The sequence below is a fragment of the Schistocerca piceifrons genome, chromosome 11 (genome assembly GCF_021461385.2).
Source record: "Schistocerca piceifrons isolate TAMUIC-IGC-003096 chromosome 11, iqSchPice1.1, whole genome shotgun sequence".
NCBI lineage: Eukaryota > Metazoa > Arthropoda > Insecta > Orthoptera > Acrididae > Schistocerca > Schistocerca piceifrons.
The window spans coordinates 29,081,778-29,102,291 of record NC_060148.1 but is presented as its reverse complement, the minus strand read 5'-3'; the positions used below and the strand labels follow the sequence as shown (position 1 = coordinate 29,102,291).

Genomic DNA, 20,514 nt, shown 5'->3' with positions numbered 1-20,514 from the left:
GGGAAAACAGTAACCGTGTTCCTGTAATTTCTATTTAATTATACCTCTCCGCCTCATGTGACAGGAGTAATACCGTTACCAGTTTCTGCTTACTGCCATGTCATCATCAGATCAATTGAATATGTAACATATTAACTCATCAAGTAGTTACTATACAATGTACTCATTTCATATGATGGTGATTTGATAATAAGACAAGACTGGTAATAAAATAACGAGGGTAATCCCAAAAGTAAGGTCTCCTATTTTTTTATAAGTATACAGACCTGTTTATTTCTACAATGTTTTACATTAGTTTACAGCTTGAACATTTAGCTATTTTTTGACATAATCATCATTTCTGTCGATGCATTTTTGTAGACGCCTTGGCAGTTTTTGTATGCCCACGTCATACCAGATCACCGCCCTGCTGTTCAGAGAGTTATGAACTTCTTGTTTCACCTCGTTGTCAGAGCTGAATCGCTTTCCAGCCAAATATTCTTTTAAATTAGGGAACAGGTGATAGTCACTGGGTGTGAAGTCAGGACTGTAGGGTGGGTGGGTGACTATGTTCCACTGAAACTGTTGCAGGAGAGCAACGGTTTGCCGAGCGATGTGTGGGCGAGTGTTGTCGTAGATAATGTGTACGCCCTTGCTCAACATCCCTCTTCTCCGGTTCTGAATTGCCCGTTTGAGTTTTTTCAGTCTCACAGTACCTGTCAGCATTAATTGTGGTCCCAGTGGGCATAAAGTCAACCAACAATACCCCTTTCCAATCCCAAAAAACGGTTGTCACGGCTTTACCGGCAGACTGTGTCTGTTTGAATTTCCGCGGCTTTGGAGAAGAAGGATGCCGCCACTGGCATTATTGTTGCTCGATCTCTGGTGTAAAGTGGTATGCCCAGATTTTGTCACCCGTGACAACTGAGTCCAGAAAGTTGTCCTGTTCGGCTGCAAGGCAGTGAAGAAATGCGCGGGAAGCATCAACTCGTTGCCGCATGTGGTCCTGAGTCAGCATGCGTGGCACCCATTCTGTGCACACCTTCCGATAGTTCAATGTTTCCGTTAAAATTCTGTGAGCAGTGCTTCGGGAAACCTCAAGAACCGATGTGCAGAGATCATGCAGGGTGATCCGCCAATCTTCACGCATGCTTTGCTCATCCTTCAGCACTGTCTCCACAGAAATTGACAGTCTCCCACTCCTTTGTTCGTCCTGAATTTCGGTACGACCAGCTGCAAAGTCTGTACACCACTTATGAACATTTTTAACATCCGTGCACAATTCACCATACACTTCCGTCAATTGGCGATGGATTTCAGTTAGCACATTGCCCTATGCATTCAAAAACCGAATAACTGTACGCAATTCGCACTTAGTGGTAACATCCAATGGGAGCTCCGTTCTCAACGGCTGCCAAGCCAAGACAACACCTCAGCGTGACGTGCGCATGTTTACACACAGCGCATGAAGCACTCTTCATAACAGTGTGACCAACTCCCACACAGAGTTATGTACTTCTAAAAAAATAGGACACCTTACTTTTGGGATTACCCTGGTACTTTTCTGACTTGAAGCGGGTACTATTGGTCAATGGTATGTCTTTGAAACAACAAATTTATGTCTTCAAAACAACAACTGTTTACATATGGGCCAATCTGTTCTCTCACTCACAGCTGTCTGTTATGTAGCAGCAGACACTACAGCCAATGTTGCACATGGTTACCACACATCCTTACACAGGACTGTATCACACACATTGGTCACACATTACTGCAACATTGTCAACGGGTTAGGCGTACACCCATGCCGCTGAGTACCCCCGTAGCCAGAAATCCAATAAATTCGGGTATGATGAACAGAAAGACCAGTAGCATGGATAGGGCAATGGTAAACCACAGCCACTCTCTCTCTGCAAGGGTAACATTCTCCAACAGCTCTGACAATTTGTCATGCACCTGTTAAGCTGTTTGGTAAAGTGTACAGCCCTATGAATCTGTCAGTGATAATTCCTGCCCATACACCAATACTATAGCAATCCTGATACCTCAGCTGGGCAATTGCTCACGGATCTTCATCTCTCCCCACGTGGATATTGTGATAATTCTCTGTATCATGTCCTGTGAGTACTGCCTATGCCATCGAATATCACACATTACTCATCACAAGTTGGATTGGATTGTTTGGGGGAAGAGACCAAACAGCGAGGTCATGAGTCTCATCGGATTAGGGAATGACGGGGAAGGAAATCGTCCGTGCCCTTTCAAAGGAACCATCCCGGCGTTTGCCTGAAGTGATTTAGGGAAATCACAGAAAACCCAAATCAGGATGGCCGGACGCGGGATTGAACCATCATCCTCCCGAGTGCGAGTCCAGTGTGCTAACCACTGTGCTACCTCGTTCGATTCATCACAAGTAAAACATCCCATATCCCAACAGGTACTGGTTACTGGAGATCTGATTATAGGAATTTTTCTTCTAGTTTTGGTAAAAACTACCTCCCATGGGAATATTAGGACTATGTGACGCTTCTTTGAACACACTTTGCATGAAGGGTAGGTGCAAAGTCGCTCCCTACTTTTAATGTCCGCAAGTTTTGTGATTGTTCACCTTTATTGATGAACGCTGTTGTGTTTTGTTACAGGATCCCTCAGAATACCTTGACTGTCTGTATCATCTTCTTACTGAATGATGAGACGGCAAGAAAGCTGACTTAACGAGAGCGCAACCAGGTCACTTTACAGTTTGAAGTGTGACAATCTGCAGTCCTGGTTCAGCGATGGTGGTGGATCGTTTGTACCATTTGTGTCATACTTGATGCTAAAACCATTAAGAATAGTCACACCAAGCTAATGACAACTGGATCAGTTGTGCGTAAACCACAATGAGGATGACCTTAGGTGGCACAATCTCCAGAAAATGTAGCAGCAGTGAGAGACATCTTCACCTCCAGTCCTCATGAATCGACACTTCACGCAGCTCGAGACAGTGGAATCGGCAGGCACACAGTGTGTGTTATGTTAAAGAAGGACCTGATCTGGAAACATGGATATCCTCGGTGTAGCAAACCAGCTTAAATCACTTAATAAAGGCAAGGCTTCCGGTCCACATGGTATACCAGTCAGGTTTCTCTCAGAGTATACTGATATAATGGCTCCATGTTTAGTAATTATATACAGCCGCTCACTCACAGAAAGTTCCATACCTAAAGACTGGAAAGTTGCTCAAGTCACACCAACATCCAAAAAGGAAAATAAGAGTAATCCACTGAATTACAGGCCTATATCACTAACATCAATTTGCATTAAGGTTTTCAAACATATACTGTATTTGAACATTATGAAGTACCTCGAAGAAAAAAGTTTTTGACACACAGTCAGCACGGATTCAGAAAATGTCGTTCTTGCAGAACACAACTAGCTCTTTATACTCGTCAAGTAATGAGTGCTATCAACAGGGGATGTCAAATTGACTCCATATTTTTAGATTTTCAGAAGGCTTTTGACACCGTTCCTCACAAGCGTCTTCTAACCAAACTGTTTGCCTATGGAATATCGCCTCAGTTGTGCGACTGGATCCGTCATTTATTGTCAGAAAGGTCACAGTTCATAGTAATAGATGAAAAGTCATTGAGTAAAACAGAAGTAATATCCAGCACTCCCCAAGGAAGTGTTACAGGCCCTGTATTGTTCCTGATCTATATTAATGACATAGGAGACAATCTGAGTAGATCTCTTAGATTATTCGCAGATGATCTTGTCATTTACAGTCTTGTAAAGTCATCAGATGACTAAAATGACTTGCAGAATCATTTAGATAAGATATCTGTGTGGTGTGAAAAGTGTCAATTGACCCCGAATAAAGAAAAGTGTTAAGTTATTCACATGAGTACTAAAAGAAATCAGCTAAATTTCGATCACGCAATAAGTCACACAAATCTGAAGGCTGTAAATTCAACTAAATACTTAGGGATTACAATTACAAATAACCTAAGTTGGAACTATCACACAGATAATGTTGTGGGTGGAGCAAACCAAAGACTGCAATCCATTGGCAGAACACTTAGAAAGTGCAACAGGTCTACTAAAGTCCCTGTTCTGGAGTATTGCTGTGCGGTGTGGGATCCGCATCAGGTGGGACTGACAGATGACATTGAAAAAGTACAAAGGAGGGCGGCTCGTTTTGTATTATCACAAAGTGGCGGAGATAGTGCCACAGACACAAAATGTGAATTAAGAGTGGTAACCATTAAAACAAAGGGGGTTTTTAGTTGCAACGGGATCTTCTCATGAAGTTTCAATCACCAGTTTTCTGCTCTGATTGTGAAAACATTCTGTTGGTACCCACCTACATAGGGAGAAATGATCATCACAATAAAATAAGATAAATCAGGGCTCACACCAAAAACTTTAAGTGCTCGTTTTTCCCGCGCGCCGTTCGAGAGTGGAATGGTAGAGAGACAGTTTGAAGATGGTTCATTGAACCCTCTGCCAGGCACTTAATTCTGAATAGCAGAGTAATCATGTTGATATAGATGCAGATGTTCATGAATTATCACTGGAGGGTTGTGACAGGCAGATGGAGTACGGGGAAATTATGCTGTCACCACATAAAGATTGGCCAAATTTGTTCAAGAACATTACTTGGAGCCAGGAGGCAGTTTCACATTGGGAGATTCATCAGTTGACACAGCTGCCATTATTGAGCAGAAACAGATCCAGGAATGAAAACTGAAAAATTACAAAGTTGACCAAAATTGACAGCAACACATGGTATGACAGAATCATCTCATTGATCCATTCGTATTGCAAAACACCACCAACAGTGAACAGTATCACCAGATACTGCATGAATATGTATGGCCACTGACATGACAATGGGGCAATGTTGCAGATATTTTTTTTCAGCAAGATCGAGCACTACCTCATTTTGCTCCATCATTCGTGACTGGCAGGACAAATACTTTTCAGGATGTCATCTGGGATGGTGAGCAATGCCCTCTGAGAAGTCCCAACCTCAACCCTGGTGACTTCTCCCTATTGGGTTCAGCCAACGAGGCATACTGAACAAACCCACTCACGGTCTATGTATCAGAGGAGAGGATCACAGTTGTTCTCAGAGTGACTTTCCTGCAGAAATCAATTGACGACATCCCTATATGTTTACATTATTTGGTCAACAATGCAGGACAATAGGTAGAATTTTAATGAAGTATACGTATTCTCATGGTCTTGAGAACTGACAACAATTTGTTCCATGTCCAAATATTCCTTCACCAAAAATTTATGGGCATTTAAAACTAGGGAGTGACTCCTCACCCACCCAGTAGCCTATATAAGGTTTTTCTTTAAATGTAATGAAAAACCAAGTTGACTGCTCAAAAGCAGTCACAAAAAAAAAAAAAACTATAGTCAGAATGACAATGTACATTGTAGGGACGCAGCCTACTCACGCCATATAGAATTTATATGCTTTCCATTGTGTGCCAGCCTAATCCACTGTATCTAGCTATGACGTCACAAATGTTGTGCAATATCTTAAAAGTTAATAGCATGTCAGGAGTGATGCTACAATAATAATGTGTTAAGTTTCAGTTTAGTAACTTTAACAGTTTCTGATATTTGGGCATTTTACGTAAAAATCATCGGCGCAACAGGAAGGAGCTAGAAACTTCAAAATTTATATTCGGATCCCTTTTTGATTGTAATTTAATGGAAACAGCATGCTGGATCTCACGAAGTAATATTTTGGTTGAAATTCATGATTTTCTGTTTTTGTGTCCTAAAAGTACTGAAGCAAGATAGATTGAGTGAGTGATTAGATAAAGCTAGGATGTTTAGATTTAGGTAGAACAACAAAGATGTGAGAAGTTTCCTAAAGGTAGCTATAAAACTATAGCTGTAGCGTCTCTCAAAAGGGCAAGTTCAGAGCTCATCTATTGCGTGCAGTGCAACTAAAATAATTCTCTCGCCAAAAGTATTTAACCTAGCCACATCAGAATTTAATTACAAATACTTACCTGTGTGCTGATTGCACAATTAAATTGAGAGTTTCATTGGCCTTCAGCGAACGAAGGAATTAATTATTTAGTAACTCGGAGTGGTGTACTGCTAGCCCCAGCAGCTGGTCAGGAAGGCAAATGTTGTCGGCTGCGCCTTAAGTGGTCCGCACCGCAGCTATATAAATAAGAGCGCTGCGATCTAGAGTCAGGCCCCAGTTCTCTTCTAGATTCGTTTCAGCGCGCACTCCGTGTCGGAAGCTGCGACGCGTCTGTGCAGTTGCAAGGAGCAGCCTCGGGTGCCATATTACGTAACTCAGTATGCACGTAACAATGAGTCAGCATTTGGGTAATGTGTGAACAACTCCAGTGATTTATTCTCAGTTTGCGTATGTCATATTTTCACATGTCGCCGCAGGACAGACCTTCTGTCATTACTAATGTGGCGTTTCATGAGTTATGACATCAAATTTTGGCGAGCGTTCACTTTGAACATTTAAACTGATAACGATTATTGAACAGTTTCATTATCTAGGGATAATATGATCCACGCATTAGACTTTGAACAGATCTGATAGTACAACAGCTGATAGTAACATTGCTGGGTTAAACATGTACAGAACTTTATGGATTATCGTTTTCAGAATACAGCGAAAATTGTTATAGTAAATTGCATTTTCTATGAATCCCAGACATCATCCTAAATCCTCAGCGTACTGAACTTCAATGATCAATACCTTTATTTCTCCAGCAGAGTGGGCACAGTGAACTTTAATTACAGTCATCACGTTTTTGTTAATCAGTTTCTGGTTGTCAACATTGTAGTCAGAGAGCCTCTGTTGATAACGGCGACAATATAGAAAAATATTTTCCATGCGCCACCCCACAACGTGTTTGTAAATAGGGAAAAATCAAGAGTTTTACATACAGGTAAGTTTCTCCTGAGATTTCCTGCTTTTGCACACACACACACACACACACACACACACACACACACACACACACACACACGCCCACGCCCACCTGGTCCATACTGCTGGCGGTACGGCCTGTGCCGTGTGGCGGGGCTGCCGTCCTCGATGAGGCGGTCGATGAGCTCGGCGTACGCGTCCGTGCCCGGCACGGCACTCGCCAGCACGGGGTCCGTCGCCCCCACAGTTTGCAGCGGGTGGTAGCCGGTGGGGGCGGACGCCCTGCGCTGTGCCTCCTCCGCCTCCCTCTGCCCAGGGTAGCGCACCAGTCTGCGGGCACAGCAGGACACGGTGTGGGTGCAGTGTGTGAGGCAGTCTGACACGCTGCTATAAGTGAGGGTGAAGAGCCTACAGTTGGCTCAGTTGTGTTGTGTGGGAGTGGTATCATTGTATCACAACTGTGGAAAATTGATGAACTCCCAACACGCTGGTGTAATTGTAGGTCAGCAACTTCTGTTAATCAGTGCAACAGGAAACCAGCTAAAGTTACAAACTTTACTTTTGTTATTTACTTCACGACTAGTTTCACGCGGGGACCCATTTTTAAACCACCCAGACAGTCAAAATGGTATATTCAAAAATACAGGAGCCATGTCAAAAATATATGCATATTATGAAGTGCAAATGAACAATTACCTGTATGTGCTGCAGCTATTCATTTGCAATTCATAGTATATAGTCGAAACAAGGCCCCAGGAGTAGACATCATTCCAATAAAACTACTGATAGCCTTGGGAGAGCCAGTCTTGACATAACGCTACCATCTGGCGAGCAAGATGTATGAGAAAGGTGAAATACCCTCAGACTTCAAGAAGAATATAATAATTCCAATCCCAGAGAAAGCAGGTGTTGACAGATGTGAAACTTGAGCGAACTATAAGTTTAATGAGTCACAGCTGCAAAATACTAACACGAATTCTTTACAGATGAATGGAAAAACTGGTAGAACTCGACCTCGAGGAAGATCAGTTTGGATTCCGTACAAATGTTGGAACACGTGAGGCAATACTGACGCTACGACTGATCTTAGAAAATAGATTAAGGAAAGGCAAACCTACATTTCTAGCATTTGTACACTTGGAGAAGACTTTTGACAATGTTGACTGGAATACTCTCTTTCAAATTCTAAAGGTGGCAGGGGTAAAATACAGGGAGCGGAAAGCTATTTACAATCTAGCAGAAACCAGATGGCAGTTATAAGAGTCGAGGGACATGAAAGGGAAGCAGTGGTCGGGAAGGGAGTGAGACAGGGTTGTAGCTTATCCCCAATGTTATCCAATCTGTATATTGAGCAAGCAGTAAAGGAACCAAAAGACACATTCGGAGTAGGAATTAAAATCCATGGAGAAGAAATAAAAACTTTGAGGTTCGCCGATGACATTGTAATTCTGTCAGAGACAGCAAAGGACTTGGAAGAGCACCTGAACGGATTGGAGAGTGTCTTGAAAGGAGGATATAAGATGAACATCAACAAAAGCAAAGTTTTGCTATTTGGGGAGCAAAATAACTGATGATGGTCGAATTAGAGAGGATATAAAATGTAGACTGGCAATGGCAGGGAAAGCATTTCTGAAGACAAGAAATTTGTTAACATCGAGTACAGATTTAAATGTCAGGAAGTCGTTTCTGAAAGTATTTGTATGGAGTGTAGCCATGTATCAAAGTGAAACATGGACGATAAATAGTTTGGACAAGAAGAGAATAGAAGCTTTCGAAATGTGGTGCTACAGAAGAATGCTGAAGATTAGATGGGTAGATCACATAACTAATGAGGAGGTATTGAACAGAATTGGGGAGAAGAGGAGTTTGTGGCACAACTTGACAAGAAGAAGGCACGGTTGGTAGGACATGTTCTGAGGCATCAAGGGATCACCAATTTAGTATTGGAGGGCAGCGTGGAGTGTAAAAATCGCAGAAGGAGACCAAGAGATGAATACACTAAGCAGTTTCAGAAGGATGTAGGTACTGGGAGATAAAGAAGCTTGCACAGGATAGAGTAGCATGGAGAGCTGCATCAAACCAGTCTCTGGACTAAAGACCACAACAATGAATAGTACATACATATTTTTGATATGGTTTTTGTATTTTTAGAAATATCATTTAGACTATCTGGATGATTTGAAAATGAGTCTCAGCCCAGAAGTGGTCATCAAGCAACTAAAAAAAAAAATTTAAAGTGAAATATGCAATTTTGGCTGGTTTTTCATTGTACTTAAAAATGAATGAGACAATAAATAATGACCACATTCACAGGATTAAGAATATAATAATTCTAATTCCAAAGAAAGCAGGTGTTGACAGGTGTAAATATTATCAAACTATCAGTAATTCATGATTCAAAATACTGACACAAATCATTTGCAGAGGAATGGAAGAACGGTGGAAGCCAATATTTTGGAAATGTAGAAAAACGAGTGAAAACTGACCAAACAGCTTATGTTAGAAGATATGCCAAAGAAATGCAAACATTTGTTTACCAGAGTGAAAAATACTACAACCAGAGTACAAAAAATGTGAATAAATCCTGGGCAGAGTTACATACATAAAAAATGGGAAGTTCTTTGTTGACTTATCTGGCAGCTTCGAAGGCATTTAATCAAAACATCTTGATAGATTCTTTTGGCTTGCTCTCTCCAGCTGCCAGATATTGTGGTCATGTGTATACGAGTTGTGTTTACGTGAGTGTGGGCGTGTTTTATATTTTTAACAAAGCCCTTATTGACCGAAAGTGAACTTCCCAACAGTCTTTTTGCTGTGCCTCTCTGCAACTCAGCATCTCCACTACATGGTGGGTAGCAACTGTCCTTTTCATTGTACTGTTACATTCCATTGTTTGATACATTTGTGCTTTTCTACTTGTTAGTATTAGCACCCAAGTCATGTAATATCATATATTATGTCAAGTAAAGTACATGATACATGATGTCATCGCCCCAGAAACAAATCCACCCTCAGAAGTTTTATCCTCCAGGAAAAACTTCTTTAGCTATTAGATGTATGCTCTTCAGCCTTGTTATATTATATATAGTTTACTATGGCTGGCAGATCATCTGGATTTTGGGCACAGTATCCAGGAACTTTAGCCTATAAATTGCAAGATGGAGGTGTGCCAACATCTTGCTCTCTGCACTGGGAGAGTAGTGTTAATTCTTGAAAAATATGTCAAGATGTTTTGATTTAAATGTGTCTGAAGCTGCCAGATAAGTTGAAAAGCTAGTTCTGTAACTCTTCCAATTACATATTCCCCTCTTTTAGTGCTACGATAGTAGTATTTCTCATTCTGGTTCCCAACTTTATCTCTGCCATAATTTTGACGTTGGACCACCATAGCTTGGCAACCAATGTAGATTTTTGTTTCCTTGGGTGACAATCGATCCGGTACAGATTTCTTTATTGTTATTTGAACCATGTTGCACTATAAATCACAGAAATCTAAAGGCTGTGAATTCAATAAAATACTTAAGGATTAAAATTATGAATAATATAAATTGAAACAGTCACAAAGGTAATGTTATTGGGAAAGCAAACTACAATCTGTGACCTATTCATAGAGCACTTAGAAAATGCAACAGGTCTACTGAAGAGATTGCCTACACTATGCTTTTCTGCCCTGTTGTTGAGTATTGCTGTGTGGTATAGAATCCTTACCAGATAGGATTAACAGATGACACCAAAAAAGTTCAAAGCAGGGCAGCTCATATTGTATTATTGGAAAATGATATGTGAATTAGGGTGGTGGTGATCAAAACAAAGACATTATTTGTTACTGTAGGACAATCTCATGAAATTTCAATCACCAACTTTCTCCTCTGAATCTGAAAATATTTTATTGGCAATCTTATACATCAGAAGAAATGATCATTTTAATACAATAAGAGGCATTAGAGCTTGCACAGAAAGATTTAAGTGCTTGTTTTTCCCGCGTGCTGTTTGAGAGTGGAACGGTAGAAATGTTTCTTGAAGGTGGTTCCATTACCCCTCTGCCAGGCACTTAATCATAAAATGCAGAGTAATCGTGCAGAAGTCGATGTGTGGAATAGATAGCAGCTTAAGGTGTACAGCAACAAAAGTAAAACAAGGGAAATGGAATGTTGCTGAATTAAATTTGGAGATGCTGAGGGAATTAGATTACAATATGACACACACTGAAATAAAAGATGAGTTTTGCTATTTTTGGCACAACATAAGTGATGACAGCTGAAGCAGAGAGGGTATAAAATGCACACTGGCTGTAACAAGAAAGGAAGTTTCGAAAAAGAGTTATTTGTTAACATCTAATATAAATGTAAGTGTTAGGAAGTCTTTCCTGAAGGTACACTATGTGATTAAAAGTATCCAGACACCCCCAAAAACATACATTATTTATATTAGGTGCATTGTGCTGCCACCTACTGCCAGGTACTCCATATCAGCGACCTCAGTAGTCGTTAGAGGTCATGAGAAAGCAGAATGGGGTGCCCTGTGGAACTCACAGACTTTGAATGTGGTCAGGTGATTGGGTGTCACTTGTCTCATACGTCTGTACGCGAGACGTCCACCCTCCTAAACATACCTCGGTCCACTGTTTCCGAAGTGATAGTGAAGTGTAAATGTGAAGGGACACATGCAGCACAAAAGTGTAGAGGCCAACCTCGTCTGTTGACTGACAGAGACCGCTGACAGTTGAAGAGCGTTGTAATGTATAATAGGCAGACATCTATCCAATGGAGAGAAGTCTTCCGAAGTAAGAGTGATTTCAGGTATGCTGCAGGGGAGTGTCGTAGGACCGTTGCTATTCACAATATACATAAATGACCTTGTGGATGACACTGGAAGTTCACCGAGGCTTTTTGCGGATGATGCTGTGGTATATCGAGAGGTTTTAACAACGGAAAATTGTACTGAAATGCAGGAGGATCTGCAGCGAATTGACGCATGGTGCAGGGAATGGCAACTGAATCTCAATGTAGACAAGTGTAATGTGCTGCGAATACATAGAAAGATAGATCCCTTATCATTTAGCTACAATATAGCAGGTCAGCAACTGGAAGCAGTTAATTCGATAAATTATCTGGGAGTATGCATTAGGAGTAATTTAAAATGGAATGATCATATAAAGTTAATCGTTGGTAAAGCAGATGCCAGACTGAGATTCATTGGAAGAATCCCAAGGAAATGCAGTCCGAAAACAAAGGAAGTAGGTTACAGTACACTTGTTTGCCCACTGCTCGAATACTGCTCACCGATGTGGGATCCGTACTAGGTAGGGTTGATAGAAGAGATAGAGAGGATCCAACGGAGAGCAGCGCGCTTCGTTACAGGATCATTTAGTAATCACGAAAGCGTTACCGAGATGACAGATAAACTCCAGTGGAAGACTCTGCAGGGTACGGGCTTTTGTTGAAGTTTCGAGAACATACTTTCACCGAAGAGTCAAGCAGTATATTGCTCCCCCCTACGTATATCTCGCGAAGAGACCGTGAGGATAAAATCAGAGAGATTAGAGCCCACACAGAGGCATACTGACAATCCTTCTTACCACGAACAATACGAGACTGGAATAGAAGGGAGAACCGATAGAGGTACTCAATGTACCCTCCGCCACACACCGTCAGGTGGCTTGCGGAGTATGGATGTAGATGTAGATGTAGATGTAGATATAGATGTAGACCATCACACAGGAATTCCAAACTGCATCAGGATCCACTTCAAGTACTATGAAAGTTAGGTGGGAGGTGAGAAAACTTGGATTTCATGGTCGAGTGGCTGTTCATAAGCCATAATACATCACACTAGTATAAAATTTGGAGGTGGTGGCGTTATGGTGTGGTCCTGTTTTTCATGGAGAGGGCTTGCACCCCTTGTTGTTTTGCATGGCACTATCACACCACAGGCCTACATTGATGTTTTGAGCACCTTCTTGCAAGGACAAGCACGGAAGCAAGGCCAACTAGTGGCAGTGACCACGAGGGTAGGTGAGACTGAAGCCTCACGAAATTCCCCTTCAGTACACGGAAAGGAATGAGGCTGGATGAAGACTAGGTCGACATTCAGGAAAGAGCAGACTCAGCCAGATTAAAGGAGAAATGTAGGACACTGTGGTCGGGGAAGAAATCTACTGAGGGAGACACAGAGGGGGGCAGGTCATTCGGCTCGCAGCGACGACTCCCCGACAGTGGCGACGACGGCGACGCTGTGAGCGAGCGCCCTCTCACCTGGGGGGCTTGCGGGGCGCCTCGGCCTGCCGCTTCCTCTTGGCGTCCTCCTCCTCGGACAGCTTCTCCAGCAGCTGCTGCGTCCACGACATGCGGCCCGCAGACTGCGGCACCGACCTCGCCGCCGCTGCAGCTGCCCCGTCCGCGTCCCCTGCCGGCTGACTCCCTGTGGCCGCAAGGATGGTGGTGTAATGGGACACTCTTTTCTAACATAACCTTTTCTTATAGAAATAACCGATACCGCGTATATTATCAATTCTCATAGACAGGTTGGTCTATTGATCGTGACTGGGCCAAATATCTCACGAAATAAGCATTAAACGAAAAAACTACAAAGAACAAAACTCGTCTAGTTTGAAGGGGGAAACCAGATGGCACTACGGTTCACACACTGGATGGTGCTGCCGTAGGTCAAACGGATATCAACTACTTTTTTTTAAAATAGCACACCTCATTTTTTATTACTTATTCGTGTAGTACGTGACGAAATATGAATGTTTTAGTTGGACCACTTTTTTCTCTTTGTGATAGATGGCGCCCTAACAGTCACAAACATATGGCTCACAATTTTAGACAAACACTTCGTAACAGGTACTTTTTTTTTAAATTAAAATTCTGAACGTAGGTACGCTTGAACATTTTATTTCGGTTGTTCCAATGTGATACATGTACCTCTGTGAACTTATCATTTCTGAGAACACATGCTGTTACAACGTGATTACCTGTAAATACCACATTAATGCAATAAATGCTCAAAATGATGTCCGTCAACATCAATGCATTTGGCAATACGTGTAACGACATTCCTCTCAACAGGGAGTTGTTCGCCTTCCGTAATGTTCACACTTGCATTGACAATGGGCTGACGCATGTTGTCAGGCGTTGTCGGTGGATCACGATAGCAAATATCCTTCAACTTCCCCCACAGAAGGAAATGTGTGGGCATCAGATGCGGTGAATGTGCGGGCCGCGGTATGGTGCTTCGATGACCAATCCACCTGTCACGAAATATGCTATTCAGTACCGCTTCAACCGCACGCAAGCTATGTGCCAGACATCCATCCTGTTCGAAGTACATTGCCATTCTGTCATGGAGTGAAACATCTAGTAGTAACATCAGTAGAACATTATGTAGGAAATCGGCATACATTGCACTATTTAGATTGCCATCGATAAAATGGGGGCCAATTATCCTTCCTCCCGTAATGCCGCACCATACATTAACTCGCCCAGGTCACTGATGTTACACTTGCCGCAGCCATTGTGGATTTTCTGTTGCCCAATAGTGCATATTATGCCGGTTTACGTTACCGCTGTTGGCGAATGACGCTTTGTCGCTAAGTAGAACGTATGCAAAAAATCTGTCATTGTCCCACAATTTCTCTTGTGCGCAGTGGCAGAACTGTACACGACGTTCAAAGTCGTCGCCACGCAGTTACTGGTGCATAGAAATATGGTACGGGTGCAATCGATGTTGATGTAGCATTCGCAACACCGACGTTTTTGAGATTCCCTATTTCGCGCAATTTGTCTGCTACTGATGTGCGGATTAGCCGCGACAGCAGCTAAAACACCTACTTGGGCATCATCATTTGTTGCAGGTCGTGGTTGACGTTTCACATGTGGCGGAACACTTCCTGTTTCCTTAAATAACGTAACTATCCGGCGAACAGTTCGGACACTTGGATGATGTCGTCCAGGATACCGAGCAGCATACATAGCACACGCCCGTTGGTCATTCTGATCACAATAGCCACACATCAACACGATATCGACCTTTTCCGCAATTGGTAAATGGTCCATTTTAACATGGGTAATGTATCACAAAGCAAATACCGTCCGCACTGGCGGAATGTTACATGATATCACGTACTTATATGTTTGTGACTATTACAGCGCCATCTATCACAAAGTGAAAAAAGTGGTCTAACTAAAACATTCATATTTTATTATACACTACATGAATATGTAATAAAAAATGGGGGTTCCTATTTTAAAAAAAGCAGTTGATATCCGTTTGACCTATGGCACTGCCATCTAGCGGGCCAACCATAGTGCCATTTGGTTTGCCCATTCAAGCTACACGAGTTTCGTTCTATGTAGTTTTTTTGTTTGATGATTATTTATTGAGATAGTTGGCCTGGTCACTATCAATGGACCACCCTGTACGTGAACATTCTCGGCTTTTTCACTGAAAGAATTTAATTTGATTTTTTATACGATGTACTATATTTCAGACTAAAATGTATGAAAAGAAATTAAGTTGTTACGATTGATACAGCTAAAACTATTTTGCTTTTAGAAATATATGACATACTTAAAATTCATATTATTAATTGCACAATCTAATGCTAATTATTAAATTTATTTCTGGATTCATTTATAAAATAATTATATAAGTTTGTGATGGTTCCTCTTCTGTCAAGAAAGTATGTCAAGTCTTTTGCTTTGTAAACTTCTCGGAATATTGTGAGTGCCGCAGCCTTTATCATCAGCCTTTCCAGATGCTCTGAAGATGGTTGAATCGTTTACAGCAAAAATATGAGCATCAGACTGGTTAATTACCACAATTTTATGGATCAAGTAGTATACTGTGAGAACATGAAGATTCACACTCTACATCCTGACCTGAAAATGTGGCCCCTGCACAGACCACAGGTTTAGTAGCAATGCAATGCTGTTTGAATGTAAGGATGCAATTAACGGTCAGGCCTACATTTCTTGGCCGTGCGTAGTTCCAGAGCTGTTTGCCTCACAACATATCATCGAGCTATAGCACTGTTTCTGTGCTGTTAAGCTGGAAAGGGAGATACGTGTCTCCCTGCAGTTTGGCTTTTGGTAGTTAGCACTGTAATAGAGATAGTGAATGTTGAAAGGTGGTCAAGATCCCTGTGTCAGCCAGGTAACCCAACTACTATCATCAAACATGGTAGAAGTGACCTTGTAATAAACAGCATGCAAGACTATGAATCCTTAGAATACTCCAGCCGTGAAGCAGACAGCGGATTACCTGCGGAGGGCTGGTACACGGGCGACATCTCACCAGCACTCGCCTCGTCATCCGAATCCGCATACGGAATGTCCGTGTCGTCACCTGTGGACTCGACAGTAGTCGACGCCGAGACATCGGCAGTCCCGGGCGGTGATTCTGGACTCTGCTGCTTGGCCCCAGCTAAGCTGGATCGCTGGGAGACGGACTTCGGTGGTACCTCTGGCTTCTGCGTATTGCTTTCTGTAACAAGCACCGTAATACGTGGGAAATAATCAGGCTGGCTTTGTGATCGGGCTGAAGTGTTCCTGGCAAAGCATGTAATTCTTGATGCAGATAAATCTTCAGATGTAAAAATAACTACCCGTGTACAGCAACACAGTGTTTCAGGACTATTACTTTGCACAACACATATGGCTGACCTGATGGATAATGTGTGAAGCTTCATGACGTCGATTGTGAATAATGCTATTGTTTACAGATTTGCAAGGCTAGAAAATTAAAGATGCTGGAAGACCTGCACAGGATCAATTGCAGCTGCAAAATTGGCAGTTGGCCTTCAGTGTAATCATTTGAAACATACGAGGGCTGTTCAAAAAAAAGTAGGGTGACTTTGCAAATTGCGCGAGCAAAATACATTTGATTATCAATCTTTTTTTTTTTTTTTTTTTTGCTACATTGGTACATATGTCTCGAACATATGTTCACAGTTTCAAGTGTACAGCATGCATTGTTTGTGTTTGACAGATAGAAATATTAGACGTGTTTTGGTGTACTCGGGGATTTTCGATTACTACAAAAAATGGACCACAGAATTTGCATCAAATTTTGTGTAGAAAATGGAATCGAGTGCTCTAAAACACTTGAGATGTCGATAGTGGCATACGGTGAGGCTGCTCTAAGTGAAAAAAATGTTTATAAGTGGTACAAGCTCTTTCGAGATAGCCGAGAACATGGCAAAGAGAAACCTCGGTCTGGATATCCCAGCAACACCAAAAACAGATGATAACGAAGCTGTGAAGAAAATTGTTTTGAAAAATGATCAAATTACCATAAGAGAATTTGCTGAGGATGTTGGAATAATAGTCGGCTCTTGTCATACAATTTTTTTTAGATATTTTGGGCACGAGACATGTGTCAGCGAAGTTTGTTCCAAAACTTCTCAATTTTGATCAGAAGAACTGTTGCATCGGCATCACTCAGGAGCTCTCGAATAACATCAGTGATGATCCAGATTTGCTCAAAAAGGTCATAACAGGTGACAAAACATGGGTTTATGGTTATGACGTCGAAACCGAAGCCCAATCGTCCCAACGGAAACGTCCCGGACAGCCAAGACCGAAAAAAGCATGCCAAGTTCGATCAAATGTCAAAGTTTTGCTCACTGTTTTTTTAATTACCGTGGCGTAGTGCATCATAAATTTTTGCCTCGAGGTCATACGGTCAATAAGGAGTATTATCTCAAGTTTATGTGCTGTTTTTGAGAAGCAACATACAAAAAACCATGCAGTATTGTGGAAAAATAATTTACGGCTTTTGGCAGAGGATACAATGCACCTGCTCATTCATCGTTGCTTGTGAGAGATTTTTTGGCCAAAAACAACATGACAGTCATACCTCAGCCACCATATTCACCAGATTACGCCCCCTGTAACTTCTTCCTGTTCCCAAAACTGAAGAGACCTATGAAAGGATGAAGATTTTCAATGATTGAGGAAATAAAATCTGCATCACTGGAATTACTCGAGGCTATACCAAAAAGTGCTTATGAGAAGTGCTTTGAAGATTGGAAGATGTGTTGGTACAAGTGTATTGTTTCTGACAAGGAAACCTCCCCATCGCATCCCTCCCAGATTTAGTTATAAGTTGGCACAGTGGATAGGCCTTGAAAAACTAAACACAGATCACTCGAGAAAACAGGAAGAAGTTGTGCGGAACTATGAAAGATAAGCAAAATATACAAACTGAGTAGTCCATGCGGAAGATATGCAACATCAAGGATACTACGAGCTCCGGCGCGCCGTGGTCCCGTGGTTAGCGTGAGCAGCTGCGGAACTAAAGGTCCTTGGTTCAAGTCTTCCCTCGAGTGAAAAGTTTAAGTTTCTATTTTCAGACAATTATTATCTGTCCATCCGATGCGAGTGATGGGAGTGATTATCACATCCACAAGAAAATCTGAATCGGGCAAGGTAGAAGAATCTTTTTACCCATTCGCCAAGTGTACAAGTTAGGTGGGTCGACAACATATTCTTGTCATGTGACGCACATGCCGTCACCAGTGTCGTATAGAATATATCAGATGTGTTTTCCTGTGGACGAATCGGTTGACCTATGACCTTGCAATCAAATGTTTTCGGTTCCCATTGGAGAGGCACGTCCTTTCGTCTACTAATCGCACAGTGTTGCGGTGCGGTTGCAAAACACAGACACTAAACTTATTACAGTGAACAGAGACGTCAATGAACGAACGGACAGATCATAACTTTGTGAAAATAAACTTTTCTCTCGAGGGAAGAACTTGAACCAAGGACCTCTCATTCCGCAGCTGCTCACGCTAACCACGGGACCACGGCGCTCCTGAGCTCAAACTATCCTTGATGCTGGCTATCTTGCGCATGGACTAGTCAGTTTGTATATTTCGCTTATTTTTTCATAGTTCCACACAACTTCTTCCTGTTTTCTCGATTGATTTGTGTTCAGTTTTTCAAGGCCTATCCACTGTGCCAACTTATAACTAAATCTGAGGGGGGGTGCGACGGGGTGGTTCCCTTGTGAGGGGGATTACTTTTAAGGAAACAACATGAATTTCAATGAATAAATAAATATTTTTTCATAAAAATATGAAGTCACCTTACTTTTTGAACACACCTCATATTGCACATAAATAAATGGAAAGAGCCTTTATTGTTTCATTGTATTACTGCAGAACAGTCACTGAAAGGACTCATATCCATTAAGTATATGAGAGTATGCATACAGATTGATCTACAGTAGGAAAGGTAGGTGCTAGACTGAGATTCATTGGAAGAATTCTCAGAAAGTGTAGTCCATCCATGAAAGAGGCAGCCTAGAAAACCCTTCTTTGACCAATACTTTAATATCGCTCATCAGTGTGGGACCCTTAGCAGAGAAAATAAATTTATTGCACAACTTGATTAAAAAATGGGATTGGTTAGGAGAAATCATCCTGAAGCATCAAGTAATCCTCAGTTTTGGGACAGAGGGAACTGTGGGGGGGTCAAAATCGTAGAGGGAGACCGAGAGATGAATGAAGTAAGCAGGTTCAAATGGATGTAGTCTGCAGAAGCTATTCAGAGATGAAGTGGCTTACACAAGACAGAGTAGCATGAAGAGCTGCATCAGAACATTCTTTGTACTGAAGACCACAGCAACAACATTGTAACAATGGAAGCCAAACTGTAGATTCTCATATTCCACTGGCAGTATTGTCCCGTAACACATTCACCTTTGTAACTTCAGAATCTGTCAGCTGAGAAACTTGATTTTATATCTGAATTTGATGCATGTCTCTCCCCTAGATCATCCCAGAGACTGAGTTACCATCATTGTATACAGGGTGTTACAAAAGAGGTACAGCTAAACTTTCAGGAAACATTCCTCACACACAAATAAAGAAAAGATGTTATATGGACATGTGTCCGGAAACGCTTAATTTCCGTGTTAGAGCTCATTTTAGTTTCGTCAGTATGTACTGTACTTCCTCGATTCACTGCCACATGTGTGGGCTGACGAGAATCCGCACGCAATTGTGCAATCACGTCATCAACACAGATTTTCTGTGAATGTTTGGGCAGGCGTTGTTGGTGATGTCTCGATTGGGCCCCATGTTCTTCCACCTACACTCAATGAAGCACGTTATCACGATTTCATACGGGATACTCTACCTGTGCTGCTAGAATATGTACCTTCACAAGTACGACACATGTGGTTCGTGCACGATGGAGCTCCTGCACATTTCAGTCGAAGTGTTCGTACGCTTCTCAACAACAGATTCGGTGACCGACGGATTGGTAGAGGCGGACCAATTCCGTGGCCTCCACGCTTTCCTGACCTCAACCCTCTCTACTTTCATTTATGGGGGCATTTGAAAGCTCTTGTCTACGCAATCCCGGCACCAAATGTAGAGACTCTTCGTGCTCATATTGTGGGCGGCTGTGAAACAATATGCCATGCTTCAGGGCTGCATCAGCGCATCGGGGATTCCGTGCGACGGAGGGTGGATACACGTATCCTCGCTAACGGAGGACATTTTGCACATTTCCTGTAACAAAGTGTTTGAAGTCACGCTGGTATGTTCTGTTGCTGTGTGTTTCCATTCCACGATTAATTTGATTTGAAGAGAAGTAATAAAATGAGCTCTAACA

At 42.0% G+C, this 20,514-nt stretch overlaps 1 protein-coding gene across 1 annotated transcript in view; it reads right to left on the bottom strand.

The window, feature by feature from the left end:
* LOC124719626 (mucin-19-like) overlaps positions 1–20,514 on the bottom strand; it is a 367,770-nt gene that overhangs the window by 176,549 nt on the left and 170,707 nt on the right. The window contains exons 7-9 of the mRNA XM_047244842.1: positions 16,151–16,372; positions 13,141–13,306; positions 6,999–7,216 (exon numbers count right to left, since the gene is read on the bottom strand). Coding sequence (XP_047100798.1) covers positions 6,999–7,216; positions 13,141–13,306; positions 16,151–16,372 — 606 coding nt within the window. The remainder of the gene's footprint in view (positions 1–6,998; positions 7,217–13,140; positions 13,307–16,150; positions 16,373–20,514) is intronic.